At 35.2% G+C, this 23,315-nt stretch overlaps 1 protein-coding gene across 2 annotated transcripts; it reads left to right on the forward strand.

Annotated features, from left to right (window-relative positions):
- On the forward strand, nt 1–1,178 carry LOC116738628. 2 transcript variants are annotated; one of them, XM_032601356.1, is made up of 2 exons: nt 1–603; nt 946–1,178. In XM_032601356.1, the coding sequence occupies exon 1, from the start codon at nt 89–91 to the stop codon at nt 566–568; it is 480 nt and encodes a 159-aa protein (XP_032457247.1). In that variant the 5' UTR covers nt 1–88; the 3' UTR covers nt 569–603; nt 946–1,178. The 2 variants fall into 2 exon arrangements, with proteins under 2 accessions (XP_032457247.1, XP_032457248.1); XM_032601357.1 differs by having other exon boundaries at nt 674–955.
- The last annotated feature ends 22,137 nt before the right edge of the window (nt 1,179–23,315 follow it).

Below are 23,315 nucleotides of genomic sequence, written 5' to 3' on the forward strand. Positions count from 1 at the left end.
GGAAGAAAGAGAGGCAAGTGAGACGGAAGAGGAGGATGCAGCGCAAGCGCTGAATGCTGTAGCCGATGTACAGTTTGTACCGGCTGAAATGGTGGGGGTGAGCGCTGCCGATGCACACGGAGAGGAGTTGCGGGCGGAGGAGAGCGAAGCCGTAAGGAGAGAAGCAGCAGCAGCGGTGGCTGCGGCGCCTGCAGCGGTGCGTCTTCAGGTGAATGAGGCGATGGAGGAGGAGGAGGAGGAAGATGAAGCAGTAGAGAGAGCGCAGAATGAGCACGATGCTAGAGCGGAAGAGGCTGAAGATGTACCTGCCAATAGGGATTCTCAGCGCATGGTTAATGTTGACCACCTTCTTGCCACATGTATAGAGCCAACAGCTGCTGCTAATAATATTCTACAGCGCTTGATGGAACGAGCAGCTGATGAAAGCGAGAATATTATTGAGTATGCGGAGCATCCATGTGTCAAAAGACGGCAACAAATCCTCGACTTTTTGGCCCGACCAGTAGAACCCGAAGAAACGGTACACAAGAAGAAGCGCTGGAGGATTGGTCACCGAGCATTTTTTTAACCAGGGAAATCCAAGAGATCGTCAAATTAATGAACGTGAGTATTATGCTGTATTTAAATATACATTTTTCTTGAAATAAATTCTTATTTTTAAATATTATTTAAGTTATTCGACGTGGTCTCGAAGGATTTGCAAAGTACCCCAGGGCTTTGAAACAAGATATCATGCGTATCATGTATGTTCGAAGAGCACAAGAAATACGTTGGTTTTTCAATGCTTGTAAAGATAAAAATTCCATACTGTTAGACACTGAAAATTTACCTGAAGTGTTTAATCGCCTGGGACAGAGTTTTTCAGGACCACCAGAAGAATAATTTAAAAATAAGAAAGTGTAAAATAGGGTATTCAAATATTTTGTATTCAATAAATTTTTTCAGAACATAATCACTCTGACGATTCATCTTGTTCTTCTTCTACAACCATTTTTCCCTTATCTACATCATCTTCGAACACCAATACTTCTGTAGAATCGCAGGATTACGAGGCCGATGAAAGTGATTTTTCTATTCAAGTTGGTAGAGGACAAAGAAGAAGAATTGAAAATTCAAGCAGCAATAATGATGATTTGTCTGACTACGAACAAGAGGATAATCAGCCCAGTGAGGAGAATGAGGAGAGAAGCGAGGAGGACAGCGATAATACGATGAATTATCAAGGAGTCGATGAGGAAAGAGAGGATGAGGATATCCAGCCTCCTGGTAATCGTTTTGATATTTTCCAACAAAATTCGCATTATATATCTAAGTATAAAATAGAAGGTAGACGTATTGTGCTAAAAATAAGATCTCCACCGAAGGATGGATCTATAAATCCGATAGTTTGGTTGGAGTTAGTTATTCGCGATATTTATTCTTATATAATTTCATTATGTAATGAAAACGACATGATTGGCGTCTCCGTTAGAAGTTTAAATTTTGCACGAGGCCCGGGTGGGTTATCTTTACGATTAGTAAATAATTTTTTTTTACAATGATTTATGGAATTTAATAAGCGGATTAGCTCAGAGTAATGAGGATTTTCAAATAGATGAGAGCTTTATTCTAACATTAACACTTGTTAATATACCTAATGGTGGCCGAGGTGGAAGTAGAAAGAGGATGAGTGTTTGATAGCTTATCTCAGAGATCGGTTTGTATCTATAAGAAATAACGATAATTTATGCTTGCCAAGAGCTTAATTGTCGGGGAGGCTTTTATAATGTATAAAAAATTCTTTTCAAACGAAGCCATTGATACTTGGAATATTGTCAGAGATAGCAGACGTGGTATGCAAAAAGAGCGCGCAAAATCTCCTTACTATTAATGCAAACGTCGTAATTCCTGCAAACGGGTGCGGTATACAAGAAATAGAGACGTATCAGCGGTATTATGTTGCAAAAAATATCGCTATTGTAATATACGATAGTTTATCTTTGGAAGTGGAGAACCGCCCTTTTTACGTACGACGCGCGAAGGCGTCATTTCGATACAATATTAAATTTAACCGGTGCTGCACGCAATCGTTTTTTCTGCGAACATTGTAATAAAAGCTATAGATACGTAGATGAGCATAGATGCACAGCCAAATGTGACAGGTGTTTTTGTGCGCCAACGTGTAATTCTAATATAGATATTATAAAGTGTGTAGAATGTAACCGAGAATTTTACGGACAAATATATTTCGACCGTCACAAAATAGATGGGTCATACAAAAAAAAATAATAAAAAAATATGCGATGTAGTAAAAGTTTGTAATATGTGTTGCAAACGAATTAATATCTACAAGCCAAGCACGAGTGTGGAATCAATTGGTGCAACTTATGTCGCGAAAAACATGATGTAAATCAGCTCTGTTATATTCAACCCATTGGACGTAATGTTAACGCACAGATTAATCGTAAATCCCCAAAGAAAAACTTATTTATTTTTTATGACTTGAGACGCGTCAAGATTCTGCTTACCGTGAACATACAGAGATAAAAATACACATTCCAAATCTATGTGTTGTACAACAGGTTTGCGATGATTGCATGGATGATGAAAATATAAATATACTATGCCATACGTGTAGTGTAAGAGAGCATATATTTCGCGATGATCCAGTTAAACAATTAATAGGTTTGACAGTACTCGAGAAAACTACCTTCGGTCAAATAATTTGTATTGCTCATAACTCTCGTGGGTTTGATGCGCAATTTATTTTGAGAGAAATCGTTGAAAATACCTCAATATACCAAACGTAATATTGAATGGACAAAATATAATTATGCTTCAATGCGGGCGAACAAAATTTATTGATAGCTTAAACTATTTTCACATGAAATTAAGTGCTTTACCACAAACCTTTTCTCTACCGCCAGCTAGCAAAAAAGGATATTTTCCTCATCTATTCAATACTTTAGATAATCAAAATTATGTTGGGGCTTTACCCGAAGCATCGTTCTATGCGCCTAATGCCATGTCGACGTCTGAGAGGGAAAAGTTTATTGTATGGTATGAGGAGAACCGAAATACTTATGAGTTTGATTTTCCAACGTGAAATACTCGATTATTGCCGTATGGATGTAGAAATTTTAATACTTGCATGCATGGCTTTTCGCAAAATTTTCATTAAGTGCGGGAATACTTGTCCGTTTACAGAGGCAACGACCATAGCTTCTGCATGCTTCATTGTGTATAGAAAAAATTTTCTTACGCGAATAAACTATCGGTATCATTCCAGCAGGTGGATATCGACGCGCTGATAATCATTCGCAAAAGTCAATACAGTGGCTGTTACAGTGTGAACGTGAGATTGGTCGGGAAATCATACACGCGGGTAGAGCACGTGAATTTATGCTTCCAGAAGGGTTTCGTGTAGATGGCTATTTACCTCCGGAAAATGACAATGCAAATAAAGGTATTGTCTTTGAATATCAAGGCTGTTACACACACGGTTGCCCTATTTGCTTTAATAAACGACGAGATAAAATAATGTCATACGGCAGAACTATGGATGAGTCGTACGAGAATACTTTTCGGAAAACTCAAAAAATAAAAGCCCTGGGTTACGAAGTTCGAGAGATATGGGAATGTACTTTTGATCGGATAAAAGCAGAGAATCGCGAAATCTACGAATATGTAACACAGCATCCTCTTATGAGTCGTATAACGTTGAATCCGCGCGATGCTTTTTTTGGAGGTAGAACGGAGAATATAGTTACTGAGTACACGATCGGAAATAACGAAAAAATTCAATATACAGATATATGCTCTCTTTATCCGTACGTGTGTAAAAGAGGTCGATTTCCCGTAGGACATCCGCGAATTTTAATTGGTGAAGACTGCAACGAATTAACGCAGGGGAATAACAATAATCTCAACAATATTGAAGGATTAGTTAAATGTAGTATCTTACCACCGCGCGACCTGCACATTCCAATCTTACCAATTAAAATGCACGGACGTCTTCTTTTTGCTCTTTGCCGCTCATGCTGCGAAGAAATGCAGCAATGTGACTGCAATCACGAAGACCCAAAAATGCGTGAATTCACGGGCACCTGGGTTGCTGATGAGTTGCGTAAAGCTGTTGAACTCGGTTACAGTATTACGAAAATTTATATTATTTGGCAATATGAGATGACACAATATAATCAAATTGATGGTAGCGGAGGTCTTTTTGCTGAATACGTAAATACTTTCTTAAAAATCAAGCAAGAGTCTAGCGGATGGCCCTCATGGTGTACTGATGAAGCAACTAAATTACAATACATTGAACAGTATAGACTCGATGAGGGTATAACTTTGGATAAAAATAATATCGAAAAAAATTCAGGATTACGAGCTGTTGCTAAGCTCTGCTTAAATTCGTTTTGGGGTAAGTTTGGACAACGGAGTAATTTGAAACAAACTGAAGTTGTAAAATCACGTGAATCTCTTTTAAAACTTCTTACTTGTCCGGAAAGAGATGTTAATGATATACTAGCAATTAATGATGAGATACTGTACGTGAATTGGCAATACAAGGATGAGGCTGTCACTCCTGCCCCGCATACGAATGTCGTGATTGCGGCTTACACCACTGCTCAAGCACGTTTAGAACTATATAATTACTTGAGAAGGTTGGGTGATCGTGTTCTTTATTATGACACAGATTCTTGTATATTTGTTTCGCATGACGATGCTTCGGATGAGTATAAACCTTTTATTGGCTCTAAACTAGGTGATATGACAGATGAACTTTGTGGTTATGGTGAGAATACGTATATAAGTAATTTTGTTTCGGGAGGACCAAAGTTTTACGCTTACACAGCTGTAACACCCAATAAAGATGATAAAATTGAATGTTGTAAAGTAAAAGGTATCTCATTAAACTTCTCAAACGGTGTAAAAATTAATTTTGATAGCATTAAGAATTTGATTAACGATACCTTTGCAAACGAAGATCACGAATCTGAAAAAATGAATGATGAATGTAGTAAAATACGCTTAAAATTCAAAGCTATCAGAAGAACTAAAATGCATGAAGTTGTAACGCGTGAAGAATCGAAAACATGTTGTGTTGTATTGAAAAAACGACGATACCTTACGTCACGTAAGTCTCTACCTTTTGGATATAAGAATAATTAACTTTTTGGATGTATTTATTGTAAATAAAAATAAACACAAATTTTTATATAATTTCCTTATTTTTCCATTTAAAAGATCCCTAACACATTTTTATATCCTCAGTATAGCTTCTGTCATCGAAGAGAACGCTTCTTATGGAAATTTAGCTCATTTTAACGCATAATTCAGCTTACTCGCGGTGTTATTTAGCTTGTTGGAATACAACACGAATATCAGCTTAAACAGCGGTAATAACAGCTTGTGATTCAGCACACGTAAAATTAGCTTATTTTTACGTGTGCCGAGCCGCGCCGCCGCCGCCGCCGCCGCCGACCGTCCGCGTGCCGTAAGCTTATTTTAAGGAAAATCTCTCGTGTGAGTGAGTGAGTGAGTGTGTGTGTGCGTGTGTGTGCGTGTGTGTGTGAGTACTCGGCGAAATGGATATGCGATTCAAACATCCGTTTACGTGTATCGTTAGCGGACCCACGGGATGTGGTAAAACAGTTTTTGTCAAAAGGTTTCTTCGACATCTTCCACTCATATGCAGTGTAACTTTTGATCGGATATTACTCTATTATGCCGAGTGGCAGTCTACGTATGAGACAGACTTTGTTCCAGGAGGCATAAGTAGGGAGAGTAGAAAAAAATTTTCACGAGGGATTGCCTCAACCTTCAGATTATTCTCAAGACAATGAAAAGAAAAAATTATTAATTATCGATGATTTAATGAGAGAATCTTCGAATAACATTATTCTCGATTTATTTACATAAGGGAAGTCATCATAAGAATTTAAGTGTGATTTTTATTACACAAAATCTTTTTCACAAAGGAGCTGGTCAACGCGATATCTCATTAAATGCAAATTAACTCGTTATTTTTAAAAATCCACGTGATCGTTCACAAATACAATATCTAGCGTGTCAAGTCTATCCCGAAGACCCAAAATTTTTACAAGAAGCTTATCTCGATAATACGTCAACTTCTCATGGCTATCTTTTGTTGGATTTGAAACAGTCGACCGAGGATGAATTTCGTTTCCGTACCTCTGTTTTTCCCGATGATAAATTGAGTTACGCATATGTACCGAAGAAGAATAAGAAATTCCGATAAAAGTAGAGGATTCTATGATTAAAGCTTCAGTCTGATTGAAACAATGGCAGGGAGAGGAGCGTCTGCGAGAACCGATAGTCGTAGACAGCGTAGAAGACAGCGTGAAGGTGGTGGTGGTGCTGCTGCTGTTACTGAAGAAGAAGAAGAAGATACAAGGTGTGGATGCCTACCAAAGCATTTTACAAAAAAGTGTGTTGCAGTATTGAATGCTCTTTGTCATGCAGATAGTCAACAGCGCTTAGCACTGTTACGTGTAGCTGATAAAAAACTCATTAAAAGCATATGCGAGTGCGTGTTAAATGTATTGCGTGGAGTCGTTAAAACAAAAAACTCACACAAGTCAAAATTAAAAAAACATAAAAGTGTCTTGAGAAAATTATTAAATAAATCCAGTAGTAATAACAGTGAAAAAGAGTGGAAAAAAAGAAACGCGTCCTTATTCAAAACGGTGGTGCTTTTTTACCAATGTTACTTGCACCAATTATAGGTGCACTTGTGTCAAAAATATTTGGAGTCTCTGGAAATTAAAATATGGAGCACGCTCGTAAAATGGTCATTGTACCAGAGGAAACATACGAGAGAGTAACGAAGCAACAGCATCAACAACAACAACAACAACATATATTAGAAGAGTCGAGTAATGCTTTAGAGCCAACGATACAGACAAGATGCAAATATACTTGATGTAGAGCATGAAAATGAAGATATATCGAGTCCATTGTCCGATGAAGCAATACTTGCAAGCATTTCCAAGGGTTATGTGTGAAAAGCACGTTTATTGCTTCAACATTGGAAATCAGCATCGCATCGTATTAAATGGGATAATTCAGGTACAGTTAGCATTGATGATAAAGCTATACCACACTCAAATATTATAGATTTACTAGAAGACGTGGTACGGAGTAGACCTGTTGAAGAACCTGTAGGAAGATTTCAATTAGCTAATTTTATAGCAACAACTGACACTCCACCCAAATTAATAAGTAATCCAGAGGTAATAAAAATTAGTGAAAGTTTGAAACGTGCATTAAACAAAATTCCTTCAACCAAGAGAAATAATTCCGAGAGCGTTCAGACTTTGGAACAAGGTACTAGACTCGCGGCCGCACAACGCTATAGTGCACGTTTGAATAAGAAAAAATCCATACCGCAAAAAGCAGACAACAAGTGGCTGGCTTATAAAATTTAACATGTCTTATGAAAATCAATACTTTGACACTAGACACGAGACTGAATACGCTGGTGCACGTAATCTGTTACGAATCAATGGTAAAAATAAGAAGAAGAAAAGCGAGATTAATGAGTGGTTAAGTAATCAAGATGCATACACACTACACAAACCTATTAGACGAAAATTTCCTAGATTGATGTACAATGTCACTAATGTGGATGATTGTTGGGAAATGGATTTGTGTGACATGCAATTTCTCAAAACGTATAACGATAATTTTGCGTATTTACTTGTAGTCATAGATGTTCTCAGTAAATATGCTTGGGTCGAGGCTTTACGTGACAAAAGTACAAAAAGTGTTGTAGCTGCTTTCGACAAAATCTTAAAAAGAGCCGATGGGCGACGCCCAATTCTTATACAAACTGATCGAGACAAAGAGTTTGTCGGATCAGATTTTCAAAATTATATAAAACAACACAAGATTAATTTTCGAGTAGCATGTAATCCCGATGTTAAAGCAGCCGTCGTCGAGCGTCTAAATCGCACGCTCAAAGAACGTATGTTCCGATAGTTTACTCACAAAAATACTCATAGGTATATCGATGTTATTGAAAATATCGTTTACGCGTATAATCACACTATGCATAGTGGTACTAAAATGGTTCCGGCAGTTGTAAATATTCGTAATGCAGTTGTGGCAAGAAAAAATTTAGAAAAAAGAGCTCTTAGTCAGAGAAAAAAGTCTAGAGCACATATATACAGCGTGGGTGATCATGTTCGCATCAGTCGGTTGAAAGGCACCTTCGATAAAGGTTACGAAAAGAATTACAGTGAAGAGATCTTTAAGATTACCCGTGTCTCACGTCGTCAAAATCTCTTCACCTATGAATTGACTGATTTAGAAGGTGAAATAATCGACGGATTTTTTTATCCCGAAGAACTAGCTCGAGTTGGCGATGATCGTTTGTCACAAAATAAGGAATTCAAAGTGGAACGTGTGATCAAGAGTAGGGGACGTGGTGTTAAAAAAGAAGTTTTTGTAAAGTGGCTTGGCTATCCTGATAAATGTAATTCGTGGATTAAAGCAAGCGAAATCGTTACACTTTAAACATGGATGAGGACGAATTTTATTTGATATTACCGAGTAACAGTAGTATGAAATATTTTTCTGAAAATACAATATCTTGCTTCACCACGCACTTATCGCACGAAGTACGTCTGCATGGTAAGTGGAGTGTTGCTCTCATGGAAATCAGCATACCATGCACGATGATGCATATTCAGAAACACGAATGTAATATAAAGTTTGTTAACGCACGTAGAATAGCAGTTGCAAGAAAGAGAGACATATCTGAATATTTACCGGATTGGACAAACGACTAACAACGATGCCATATTTCCACCAGGTGTTTACGAGAATCTCAACAATCTCACAGAAGCTATAAACAATATACCTGAATCTCACTTACGTATTGAACAGGCAAAGAAAAAAAGTGGTTATTACAATTTACATAAAAAGTGTGAATGTAAGGAAACTCATTTTTTCAGCTTGAGCGAAAAGGTCAAACGAATATTTGGCTTTGAGAATGAAAAATATAGAAATCAGGAATTTATACCCATGATTCCATCTGTAGAGTCGAAAAAAAATGCAACATTGGTAGGAAACAGACCTGGTTGTTTGGCAAGAGCGATAGCTGATCAATTTTTCGTTTACTCAGATATTTGTATTCCGTACATAGTTGGTGACGTTCAAGCATCCCTTTTGCGCATAGTAACACTCGATAATTCAAAATATAAATTTGGTGCGAGAGTGGTCAAACAATTTGCACCGGGAATTTATCTACCTTTGTTAAATAACACATTTCAGAATATAATAATAGATATAAGAGATGAAAATGAGAATCATATACCATTCGAGTACGGGACGTTGACAGTAACACTACATTTCAAGCGCATTCTCTGAGAAAAAAAATGGCTTACTACGCAGAATACTATGCCGATTAAATCGGTGGTGGTGATGGTGGAGGAGAAGTACGTCGAGTGTTTGCAGGTTCAACTTATCAGCGAGGTCATGGTGGAATCGGCAGCTTTTTGAGTGGATAATTTCTAAGAGTTTTACCTTACATTACGAGTGGTGCTAAAGCCGCTGGAAAAGAAGCTATCAGAGCAGGAATGCATGTACTAGATGATGTGGGAAATCACGGAAGCAATTTTAAACAAGCTGTAAATATGCGCATGCGTGAGTCCGGTAAAAATCTTAAGCATAAAGCCGCTGATAAAATTGCCGCTATGATGAAGGGATCAGGATATAAGATACGCGCTAAAAAGCGGAAGCGTCAATCGTCCAAGAACAGTTCAGCTGTACGTATCAGCAGTAAAAGTGGCCGTGTAAAGAAGAAGAAGAAGAAGAGCCGTGTCAGTGTTCGCAAATCTACGAAAAAGAAAGCGGATAAGAATAAGCCAAGGGAGAAGAGAATCCAACGCAGTGTGAGCGATATTTTTGGATGTGATGCGATTATTTAATATGGATTTTCTACACTCAAACTCATGCAAATGCATGAAATCAGAATTAGATTTATTTACATTACCACCTACACAGACTTCGGTGGAAAGCTCTCAATTTATACATTATAAACCAGTTTCTTCGCTAACAGACGATGGACCGTTGGAATTCGTCGTTCCAGCAGGTAGTGATTATCTCGATCTTGCACACACAATGCTAAGCATTCGTATGCAGATAGAGCCAAATGTTGAAATAATAGAAGCAGCTAAAGCTACAGAGTATCCGAAGGTAGCAGCAATAAATAACACGTTACATTCGCTATTTAACCAAATAGGCGTTTTCTTTAATCAAAAATTGGTTTCACCACCAAACAATGCTTATCCTTACCGAGCTTACATCGAAACACTGTTAAATTATTCAAAGAGTAGTATGGAATCACATCTCACGAGTGGACTCTGGTATGCGGATACCCCTGGAAAATGGGCAGCGCCTCCCAATACCAAGCGTACTGATGTAAATGCAAATATTGGTCAGTGTAACCGTCAGTATTTTACCCAGAATGGTAAAACTGTCGATTTACTCGGTTATTTGCATTGCGATGTTTTTAATCAAAATAAATTTCTGTTAAATGGTGTTGAACTGCGATTACGATTGGTTAGGAGTAAGGATGCTTTTTGTTTGATGGATTTTACAGATGATGATAAATTTACTATACGCATTAAGGAAGCTTCACTGATTGTGCGTCGAGTTAAAATAAGTCCAGGTGTTATACTAGCTCATGCTAATGCACTTACAAAAGCCACTGCTAAATACCCAATCAATCGTGTGGAGGTGAAGGCATTTACAATGCATAGAGGTATTCTTGGCGATACTGGACAACGTTATTCTCGGTCAAATACCCAAAAGAATAATCATTGGATTTGTGGATAACAAGGCATTCAATGGAAATAGAAAGTTTAATCCATTTAATTTCCAACATTTTAATATAAACTATATTTCTCTTTATGTGGATGGTGTCCAGATTCCCAGCAAACCATTGCAGCCTCGATTTACGGGTGAAAGTCAATTATTTATCGACTCGTTTCATACACTATATTCTGGGACTGGAATTCATTTTCTAAACGAAGCATTAATTATCTCACGATCGGACTACGATGAAGGGTATACATTATTTGCTTTTGATCTAACGCCTGATTTATCAGCAAATTTAGTTTCTCATTGGAATTTAATCAAGAACGGCAGTGTTCGTGTAGAGGTAAAATTTGAAAGAGCACTTGAATCTACAATCAATTGTATAATTTACGCCGAATACGACAATGTCTTGGAAATAGATTCGAGTAGGCAAATAATAACGGATTTTAATGCATAATACCGTTAAAGCGATGGAAAAGTAAGAGGAGAAGGTGGAGAAGGAGAAGAGGGATGGGGAAAGAAGCAACAGCAGCGCCTCTATGCTATAGATGAGCAAAAAAGCTAAACGTCATACTCTCAGTGACGTTTGAGAAGTGAGCGAGTTTGGATCGACTGTGTGAATTTTTTATAGTATCATGGATTACGTTATCAATATTCAGGGTTTGAGAGACCGTAACAACAAGTTTACACCTAAAGAAGTTGGTGTACTTGGTTTAGAGCACAGAATCGTCCAACATTGGATAGTTAAGGAACCCCATAGATTTGAAGAACTTGCAACTGGACTTAAAAGAACTAACGACTACATCTCTAATCATTTTCATGGAATTCGTTGGCATGAAGGTGACATCACCATTGAACAACTACAGTATCATTTACAACAAATAGCCAAAGTGGCTATACGTATTTTTACACGCGGCCATGACAATTGGAGATTCCTGAAGACTGTAATGTGTCGAGAAGTTGTGAACGTTAAAGAAATGTATGCCCCGAATTTTGACGAATTGAAAATAAATTATTCAGGTAACTTCATGTGTTTAAATCATGGCATTCAAGGTATAAACTCCAGTCGCGATTGTGCTCTCAATCATGCATATGTGCTACGAAAGTGGTTACACTCTATAGCTGAAGGTATAACGCAAGATTCTGCACAGAAATTGAGTGATGCATTGTACTGCAAACTAAACTCGCGGGTACGTACAGCTACTTCTTCGTCTATTTACGCGACACACGAAGAGGACGTAGTCGATCATTGCTGAAATAATAATATTAATAATAGAATGAATACACAAGAATTACTAAAAGCTCTTGACCCGTTAACCGTCAAGACAGTTGGCGTGTATGCTGCGGATAGAATTCCAAACGTTTTGGAATACCCCGCGGCCATCATAGCTAATACAGATGATCACACGAAGAAAGGAACACATTGGATTGCTATTTACATAGACTCAAACGGTTATGGAACATACTTTGACAGTTACGGACTACCACCAATGTCCCAATATCATCTTAAACGACTCAAAAGAAATTGCAAGCGGTATCAGTGGAATAAAAAAAAGTTGCAAAGTTTTGATTCACAGGTGTGTGGCCAGTATTGTGTTATGTTCCTTTACCATATGGTTAGGCTACCTAACTTACGCGCGTTTTGTCATAAGTTCTCGCGAGATTCACGAAAAAATGATGCCGTAGTTGTATCGTTCTATAAAAAGCTGTTACGAAATAATAATCATCGTGTACGCTCGAAAGATGTTAGGAGGTTTGGAAGTGAAGCCTCGCGCGGCTCAGGATTTTGTAATCAAACATGTACTTCGAGAATGTATGTAAAGTAATAATAATAATTGTCAGATATCATGTAGTAAAAAATATGGATAAAGTGTAATCTTTCATAATATAAAAAATGTTTTCATTTATAGAGCCTTACTCATTCCTTTAATTCCATACTGTAGTACTATGATATATTTTTTCCTGTTGCATCACACCTCGCTGTATAGTTCTAAGTATATATACATAGGCATTTATTAACGGTTATAATACATCCGGTGATATTTACTGTTTAGTTTTATATTTCATTTCAATCTTTATCTGTAAGAGAAAGAGAAGCTGATAAAACTGACGGTTGTAGTAGTAGTAGAGTAAACATCCTGTTCTTAAAAACTCGGAGAAATGTAACCGTAGCCTTTGACGGTTAACGAATATGATATTTCCTTTGTGAAGTTCTGAGAATACACGCGCAGAAAATCTCTCCCCACTGCATTCGATCATTTTACTTTGAGGTAGTGGGGGGTAAAATATATAAAAGAGCTTGAAGAGTGAGGAGCTCCATCAGTTCTTTCGTGAAAGTTTGAGAGATCGTTTGCTAAGTGTAACTCTGTATATTGTGGCTCTTGTTTTTCGTACCATGGCCCAATCAAGTGTCAGTGCTCCATCTCGTGTGCAGAACGTTCTGCTAAATATGCTGCTCTCCACGTCCTACGCCATTAATAAGTCAAACTCGAAACGCGTTACTCTTGGCTTAGAAAGTTACCAGGGAAGCTATCGACCAGTGGTGAAACTCTCAACGTCTACAACATGTTTTAAATCCGTCAAATTTGATGCATCTGGCTGGAAGGTCTTCAAGAATTACTTTGATCTTATAAATTGCTATTTCCAAGATGCGTACAGATTCCAAAGTGAATACGCTCGACCAACGAAGGTGTACATGGAAAATCATGATCTGATGTTTACTTCTTCATACAATACCAAATCCATTTTGAAGAAAGACCTGTCGGAACATCCATCTTTCCAAATCTTTTGATTGACGAAGAAAACGATGATGTACTGCATACAGTTAGTGCTTCCCATTTCAATGACTACACTGGTGGTGGTGGTGGTGCTGCTGCTGCTACTGTTACTGATGGTGAGAATCTACGTCATCAACCACCACGAGCAAAGAAACAAAAAACAGCTTATCATCAACCATCGATATGCATGCAGCAAGTCACTTTTGACGGGTTAAAAATTGTCTCACAGTGTATTGACGAACGTATGAGTAAACTTGAAGAGTGTGTTAATAAAGTGAATGAAATTGTTTCTCATATTAAGAAGTTTATAATTGACTGTATTAAAAACGATGGTATTGAGAAAGACCCTAATTCTATACTAAAGACGTATGAGATGTTTCAACAATATTATACTTTATACACTGAAAATATTAAAATTATAATTCACGACAAGTTTAAAGATACTATTGAGGAAATAATTTTAAATATAATCTTATGTGAAATAGCTGCTTATTTTCAATTGTTTGATATATATATATATATATATATAAAGACATTTATACTGCCATAATTAAAGTATAAATATACATGCTATTTTTTGTCATTACGCTTTGTACATATGTCTTCCTATCTTGTAATAAACCAGAAAATATTAAAATATTCACTTTTTGTGACATCATCTAAACCTCCCACCCTATACTGCCACTCCTTACGACTCTGTATAAATATCAACTGTGCATAAGTATGTTCTCATTGCTTCGCGTACACTTGACGGGTCATAATCGTAATATAGACAAACACAATATGGAGAAGAAGAAGAAAGAAGGTTCAGGTCGAGAGGAAGTGAAATATAAACCGGCTTCTGGATTCCAAAAGTATCTACCTCATTATTCTTCCAATACTGTACCATTCCCGAAAAAAGAAGGGTACAGGAGTTATTGTCTTGAAAAGGAAGCAAGTAAAGATTCCAAATATCAAGGACACAACAACACTGATTGGGGATAGCAACAATAAAGTCTTATTCTAAGACTTTTATTTATCAATTAAAATCGGTCTTTTTTAGGACCACAATATTTCTATAAACGTACTACAAACTCATCATACATAAAAATCTCATTATCTTATGACGTCATAAGAGGTGTACATGACGTCAGTAACAATCCATATTTATCTTAATTGTTTACAAGATAAATGCTTAAGACGTTGGCGATACCTTATCTTTATTACCTGTTTTCATAATAAAAAAAAAGTATCATCATGGATTATTATTGCGGTAAAGATATCTTCTTTGTTTATGTAAACATGATATCTTTATCTTAATTACACGTGTATAAACATGATACCCTTATCTTAATTACCTGTTTAGAAACATGACACCTTATCTTTATGACTTGTTTACATGATAAAGATGCGCCAGTGCTGACGTCATTTGTTATGTCTCCCCATACCGGCTTACTTACTACTATTATTAGTTGTATATTGGTTTTTGATTTGAGTAATGGTTGTGATTATGATTTGGTTGTTGTAATAATTATAGTTTGGTATTCCCTGGTAAAAATAACTTATTAAATCCGATTCGAAAGATAATAGGGTTTAATTGGATTTCTTAATCGGAAATTATTCAATTAAAACCTATTTAATCGATTAAAATCTATTTAATCTGATTATAAGTTTTAGTCGGTCTTAATCGGATTTAAACAGTTGCGTTTTTAAATAAAATGTTATATTTGTTGAAAAATACAACTGGTTGAATCCGATTAAAACCGACTAAAAGTTATAATCAGATTAAATAGATTTTAATCGATTAAATTGGTTTTAATTGAATAATTTCCGATTAAGAAATCCAATTACAACCTATTACCTTTTGAATCAGATTTAATAAGTTATTTTTACCAGGGTTTGTTTGGGTTATAGTATGGTTACTGAGTTTGTTTGAATTGGTTAAGTAAAGTTATGGTAAAAAATTTCATTATATTCTGAACGATTAGAAAAAGTTTATTAAATAAATTTTATACAATAAAATACAAAATTTTAGTGACCTCAGAATTATTGAAATCGAAGAAAGAAGATTACACAAAGCACTGTGGCGTACTGTATTATTTTCCAGTATAAGTAGATGCTATTAATTATATTATTTCAAAACCTGAAACAAAATAAAAGTATAGTATTAAAAATTTTGCAATACGTAAAGTATAAAGGTATATGTATAATTTCTATGAACTGCTTCGAATAGTAATATTTTTAAATGTAAAAGATTAACAAAAGAAATAACTGTTGTATTTGTTTTGGTGTATGCATGAACATAAGTTCATTACTTGTATAGGTTACTGGAGGGCAAACTGTTATTAACAACTCTATAAGCTGATAATCTTGTCGTACTTTATAGTTAAAAAATACGTTTAAATCCATCAATATAGGTATTAGTTAGTGTTCCTACAGCAAACTACTTACTAAGAAACCAAAAGATCATTAAGAATGACTTATGAATGAGTGCATAAAAACTGAAAATTTTGGCCTTTGTCGGTAATTGGTGAAAAATATGATTCCAGCTAATTGAAGTGTTAAAAGAATAAGTCCAATATCAATTTCTTTGTCAGCTTTTGACGATTCCAAACAGATATATCATATATTTCTGATTCATAGTCTATAAGCTATTGAAAAAAAGCAGTCATGAAAAATCTTTGGTACGCGTACTGTTCATTCTCACAGAATTTTATTTTTTCAATAGCTTATAGACAATGAATCAGAAATATATGATATAATATCTGTTTGGAATCGTCAAAAGCTGACAAAGAAATTGAAATTGGACTTATTCTTTTAACACTTCAATTAGCTGAAATCATATTTTTCAACAATTGCCGACAAAGGCCAAAATTTTAAAATGTTGTGTACACTCATTCATAAGTTATTTATAATGATCTGATGGGTGCATAGAAAGTATTTATTGTAAAAATAATATCTAATATCAATACTGATGTATTGAGGTGTATTGTGTTAACTAAAAAGAACGATAAAATTATTTGCTTGTAGTGTTTAAAGCAGTTTATGCCTTTAACTAATGTACATCTGCATATCCCAAAAAACAATAACATGATGCTGTATGATATAAATGTATAAAATGTATATTTTAATTGATGAGCATAATTTTATCATGCACAAAAATATCATATACTATTATTATTCAGCATTAAAATTAAAAAATTTTATTATTTTACTATTTCAAGTGAACTTTTAAAGGGATTATTTTTTTTGTTAATTGTATTACATTTGTTATTCTACGATCTCCTTTTTAATTTACGTACACCAATAATATGCCTAATAAATAATTATCATCTTTGTCTATAGTTACCGAATAAATTTTGATTGTGCGACATTTGATATCATATATTTTCCTCTTCCCAAAAATCCAAGATTTATAGCCAAATTGATTGAAAATAACTTCTTAGCTTTTTTGACGTAAGATCTGCAGGACAGCAAATCGAAGCTGAAAATAAAATGTAATGTTTTGTTAAAAATAGTTGTTAAAATTTCATTCACAAAATGGAAAAAATACAGATTTGATTTATAAAAAATATGTTCTAACCTTAAAACAGCAATTATGAAATATATGAGTCGTGAATTAGTTAACGACAGAGTTTGAAGTATGACGATAAATGAAAGCAATATTTTACTAAAATATTTATGTTTGATATTGATACTTGATGTGCAATAAATAAAATAAGCAATAACGCAGACTTTCAATGCATTCACATTTCACAGGTGCAGTAATGCAATGAGTAGAACGACGCCATCAGGCGTGTATAGGCGCAAAATGATTAGTACTGTCACGTCAACCTACTATGACCTAGACTGGCCGGTCAACGCACACGCGGATAACACGTTCAACCAACGAAGTACCTCACCACGGTAATTGGGAATATTCCACGGCAGGCATAACAGCGAGGCCAACAAACCAACAACGGTCGGCAACACAGAGCACGACAAAACAACCAAGCTACTGACACGCGCAGCGGCAGATGAAAGGGCAACGATCCTGAATAAACTAGGTCAAACAAGGGGAGATACCCCAGAGCTACCGGACAATAAGGAAGCCATAAATCTCAGACAAACGACCCAAATAAGTGGAAATCAATACGACAATGAGGGAAATTACAATAAAGAAAACCATTACAGCTGGCTAGACTAGGGGCCGCGCACTGAGGGACACTGATTAATAAAAGGGGCGCCCACCCCTACTGAGACATACACCCTCCCTAAATATATCTTGATTGGCCAGAACCTTCCCTTTATGCATTGCCCTCATCCCTATAAATACCAATGGAGAGCAAGGAGGAGTATTCTTTCGTAACCCGGAGTTCTTCCTGGTAGGGCGAAGCTCTGCCCGACTCGCGACTTAAACTATATTTCTGTAATCGGACTTAGAGTCAGAGCGTTCGCCAAGTTTTTGGACATAGTCATATTTCTACCTCAGACACGAGTTGTACTCAGTCGAGGACTTATATCTTGTACCACTTATAATCTGACGAGTTGAATAAACCATTTCTCTCAATTACTTAATCCTTGCGTACGAATTATTACATTTCAAACTACGCGCCCTTTGAGACGAGCTACAGCGCCAGAACGAGAGCGAGCCACCCTATCGGTAACTACAAGTCAGCTTTGTCAAGGTAAGTCGTTTCTCCTATCAATCTTCTCAAATTCATGTCAGTGTCGCATGCAACGTTATTGTGTCAGTGCATAGTGTTTAAACCTAGCTAGTCCAATACATTTAGAAGTCACTCTGAGTTTCGTTACTCCGTGAGCTATCACTATCGCACAGTCAGCCGAGCTACAGGTCAAGTCGCACGCTTCTTTACCTTTTCCCTAGGCGGTATCGCGTGAGCGGGCTGCGCTAAATAAAAGGTCTCATCGACTCGGAATTTGTAATTATTTCTATCATGCGAGTATTCGCTCTGTGTGGCCACCCGGATGTAACAGTACATATCGACAGACAATAGATGTCGCTGGCAGTACGATTGAACTATTTGTCACAGACGCACATGTCTGCAACGCGAGCAGCGAAGACGAGTCAGCGATAAGGCTGCGTCCACAATTGAACGTATACGTTAGGGTTTACGTAGAACATAACGTTTTGGGCAGTACTGCCAATCCACTGTAGCAGACTGTAGTTGAAACGAAGGAACACACCTGCTCACAATTTAACCTATAAAAATGTTTAAATTTGAATTGTATGGTAATAAATTGTAAAATTCTTTTTTCAAATAAAATTATAAAATTTTGTAAGAGAATATATTATAATAAATTAGTTTCTGATTAAAAAAAAAGGTCTACCACTGTCTCAAAAAAGGAAAGGAGAATAAAAAATAACGCACATTTCCAAATGAAAATTTTATTATTAAAATTAGTTAAATAGCATAGGCAATGATTGTATGATTATGTTTAGATTAGAGCATGTTTTATACAACTTAGCCCAAAGTTTTTATCATCAAGAATATCGAATAGTAAAGAGTCATAGAGAACAATTAAACAAAACTACCCATCGATACTTATTTGCATAAGACATCAATTCAAAATGGCTTTTCTGAAGATTGAAGCAATATATTGTAAACCAAATTTAATGTCAAAACTATGTTCAATAAATTATAAACTATATGCTGGACAAAATTTTAGCATGAGCAAAATTTCAAGTTATTTTAAAATAAAATACGTATGATTCGTCGTCTTTCAGGTTGAAGCTATTAATCGCTTACTTATACAATGAAGAACATAATCATACAATCATTGCCTATGCTATTTAACTAATTAAAATAATAAAATTTTCATTTGGAAATGTGCATTATTTTTTATTCTCCTTTTCTTTTTTGAGACAGTGGTAGACCTTTTTTTTAATCAGAAACTAATTTATTATAATACATTCTCTTACAAAATTTTATCATTTTATTTGAAAAAAGAATTTTACAATTTATTACCATACAATTCAAATTTAAACATTTTTATAGGTTAAATTTTGAGCAGGTGTGTTCCTTCGTTTCAACTGCAGTTTGCTACAGTGGATTGGCAGTACTGCCCAAAACGTTATGTTCTACGTAAACCCTAACATATACACCCAATTGTGGACGCAGCCTAAGAGTCCGCCGAGCCGTACTACGATGCATAGCGTCCGAATGCATCGTAGACGTTAGCTCAGTGGTTAGAGCACGCAGGCCTCTGGCTCTCGGGTCCGCGAGTTCGAGTCCCGTCGTCTACTTTTTCGCTTTCAACTCTGTCTCCTCTCCGTTTATAACATATTTAAGTTTATTTTTTTTTTATATTCAGAGAAGAAAAATGTAATATTTGTGTTATATTTCATAATTGTTAAAATATAAAATAAAATTATTCACTTACCAGTAGTATATCTGAACTCGACAAAAGAATCTAAAGAAATAAATAATTATATTTGACAAAAAAAAAATTAATCATTGCCTAGCTTTAATTTGTTTTGCACGCACAATCAGCAGTTTGTTATCAGTACGCATGGTTTTTATAATTTTCATTATAATTATCCTCAATTCCATGCCTTTTGCCGATAAAATAATATCGAATCAAAAATCAGTTTATTGTTACAATCTGAAGCAAGAATGAACAAAAATTAAACTTTTTTTTGAAAAAAAATTGGGAAAAAAATTCGAAGAAGATATAAACGAAAGAAACTTTAATAAATTTTCAAAAAAATGTATAGTTCTACATACATATAAGAACAACAAGACTAACTTGCAAACAGCGTTAATTGAAATGCCAGCAGAATTGTATCAAAGTGTCAGATAAAGCATATAAACTGTAGCAATAATAAACTATTTGTAGGATATCAAAACTGCAGAGTTTATGATTGTTGCAATATTAAACCATGCTTCAACTGTGGCGGATTTGGACATAAAGGTCTGAAATGCAATAATAGGCCTATCTGTTTTAAGTGTACGGGTAACCATAAAACTAGAGAGTGTAAAAGACAAGGAAACATAATGAAATGTCCGAATTGTATATACAGTAATAGTAAATAAAAGACAGAATACAAGATAGAACATATGGCAACAGGCAGCGACGAATGCAAAATTTTGCAAGCCAAGATAAGAAAGTTTATTGACTTTACCGACTATACAATGCAACCTATATTACCAAAATATGTCGGCATGGCAGGGGCCACGAAAGTTAAAGCAGCGGGATAAAGAAATATCTGGATGTCAACAGCCTCGATTAACACACTCAAAGATAATATACTAAATAAAGGAAGAAACAAAAATTAACCATGGATCAGGATATTAACATTGAAGAAGTAGGCAAGGCAGAGTGTGAAGTAGAAAACATCAGAGAACTCAACAGGAAGATCGTGAAGAAGAAAAATTTAATTTTGTGTGTGAATATAAGAAGTCTCAATGCAAATTTTAAAAACTAGAAATATTTGTAGAAAGTATGTCAAAAAAGTCATGTGTGATAATCTGTACAGAGACATGGATCGTGATGCACCCTCATTTCTATCAATTACATGGGTATAAATTATGCTACAACGAGAGTAAAGTTAATAGGGCAGATGGTGTCCTTGTGTATATATGCCAGAGTGTGCCAAAGTATACCAAGGTATGCCAAAGTGCAGCAAATTTCCGAATTTAAATACTTTGGCACACTTTGGCACACCCAATTATTTCCACTAGGGAAAGACTTCAATGAAATAGAAATCAATATCTTGAAATTACTCCTACACACGAGATACATAGGCTTCTTTCTACGAGCAGGAATAATCAAAGGGTCCATGAAATCAAAAGCATCGGAACTAAAATCTTGGTAGTTAAACTTTAGCTTACCGTGTTTAAAAGATTTTTTACATGAAAAAGCTTTGAATCATTTTGCATTGCTTGTGAAATGTGCGTTTACTCTTCTGAAAAGTGATATTTCCAATTCTGAATTAGATAAATGTGAGGAATATTTTATTCTTTTTGTGTTACAATTTAAAGATTTATACGGAGAAGGCACAATGACATTTAACTACAATGGAAGAACGATTTATCTCACCTCGACTTCCATTTCTACAAATTCGAACCTTAGGAGTAGATAAACAATACAGCCTTAAAGGAAATTGCGTCAATGTTCCTGTTGATGTAAATTCGTTTATATCTAAATTACCACGAAATCCAGATAATATTCAATTAATACACATAAAACTATGTAGAAGAATAACAGATAAACATCACTATGATTATCATGTCTTATGACCATCTAAAATTTTAGAAGCTATGAATTACCTTTTTAAAAGCGATGTTTACACCAAACATAAAATCACTCTAGACGAAAATTAGCAAAGAAATATAAACGTATACATAAACCAAGAACAAAATGTAACGAACGAAATAACTAACTTAAATGATAATATTGAAGAAGTTGATAATTGGGAAGAAATTAAAGAAGAACCCCTAAATCCGGGCAATGTAGAAACAGCACTTGAAGATGAACATATAAATAATGTTGGAATTAAATTAGCCCCTGGTGAGAATAAAATGCCAATTTCAATCATCCATGTGAAGATTTTATGTCTTTAGCCTTCCCAAGAATTTATGGAGGAAAAATCAGATCATATAAAAAAACAACTCCTTCAAGAATAACATTGGCAGATATTGCTAAATCTGAAATTCGTATATACGATCAACGATGCGCAAAAAATATACCACTCATATTTATACACCATAGTAGAGTTCGATTAGAAAGATTATTTTCACACATTCAAATTAATTTAAGAAAAGAAAAACTAATAATATTACAGCACGTAATATTATTAATAATAATTTACTAGACAAATTAATACAAAATGATGATTGCTTTAGAATCCTAAAATGCGATAGATCCAGTCCTTCCTTTTGGGAACATAAAAAAAAAAGTTTTGATGACAATGATTAGGCAGCGTGGAAGGCCAGATTTATTTTTAACGCTATCAGCTGCAGAAACGCAATGGTTAGATCTCATTCGCATACTTGTACAAATTTTAGAGAATAAAAATATAACAAATGAAGATGCCGAAAAATTGACTTGGCAAGAAAGAACTAAACTAATTCAATCAGATCCATAGTTACATGTGCTAGATATTTTGATCATAAAATAAGATGTCTATTAAAAGTTTTAAAAGCAGAATCTGGACCGTTTAAAAATCATCCAATTGCAGACATGTATCACAGAATCGAATTTCAACATCGAGGAAGTCCTCATGTTCATGCCATGATTAGGTTAACAAACGCACCAAAATACGAACCAAATAATAGATTATCAAAATCTTTAGTTGACAAATTTTTGATCAATATATTACATGTGATTCTAAAAATGAACTAGTTAAAGATTTTATAAAATATCAAGGTCATAAACATGCAAAAAATTGTAAAAAAATTGTTAATGGTATACCAATATGCTGATGTAACATGCCTGGATATCCAATGAGAAAAACTACCATCCTAGAACCACTTGAAAATTCTCAAAATAATAATAATAAAAAACAATTACAAGAACAATATGTAAATATCAGAAAATACTTAGATGGTCTAAGTAAAAATATTACGCAATTCGATAACATCAGAGGAATACTTGAAAACTATACAATATCACATAAAACAACCAATACTTTTACTTAAACGTAATGTTTGTGACATAAGTACTAATGCTTATAACCCTACAATATTAAAATTACATCAGGCAAATATGGATTTACAAAGCATA

Source organism: Nasonia vitripennis (genome assembly GCF_009193385.2).
Source record: "Nasonia vitripennis strain AsymCx chromosome 1 unlocalized genomic scaffold, Nvit_psr_1.1 chr1_random0007, whole genome shotgun sequence".
Classification (NCBI taxonomy): domain Eukaryota; kingdom Metazoa; phylum Arthropoda; class Insecta; order Hymenoptera; family Pteromalidae; genus Nasonia; species Nasonia vitripennis.

Excerpts from the sequence above, each read along its gene's own strand:
- LOC116738628 (XM_032601356.1), top strand. The coding sequence starts at position 89 with ATGGTGGGGGTGAGCGCTGCCGATGCACACGGAGAGGAGTTGCGGGCG.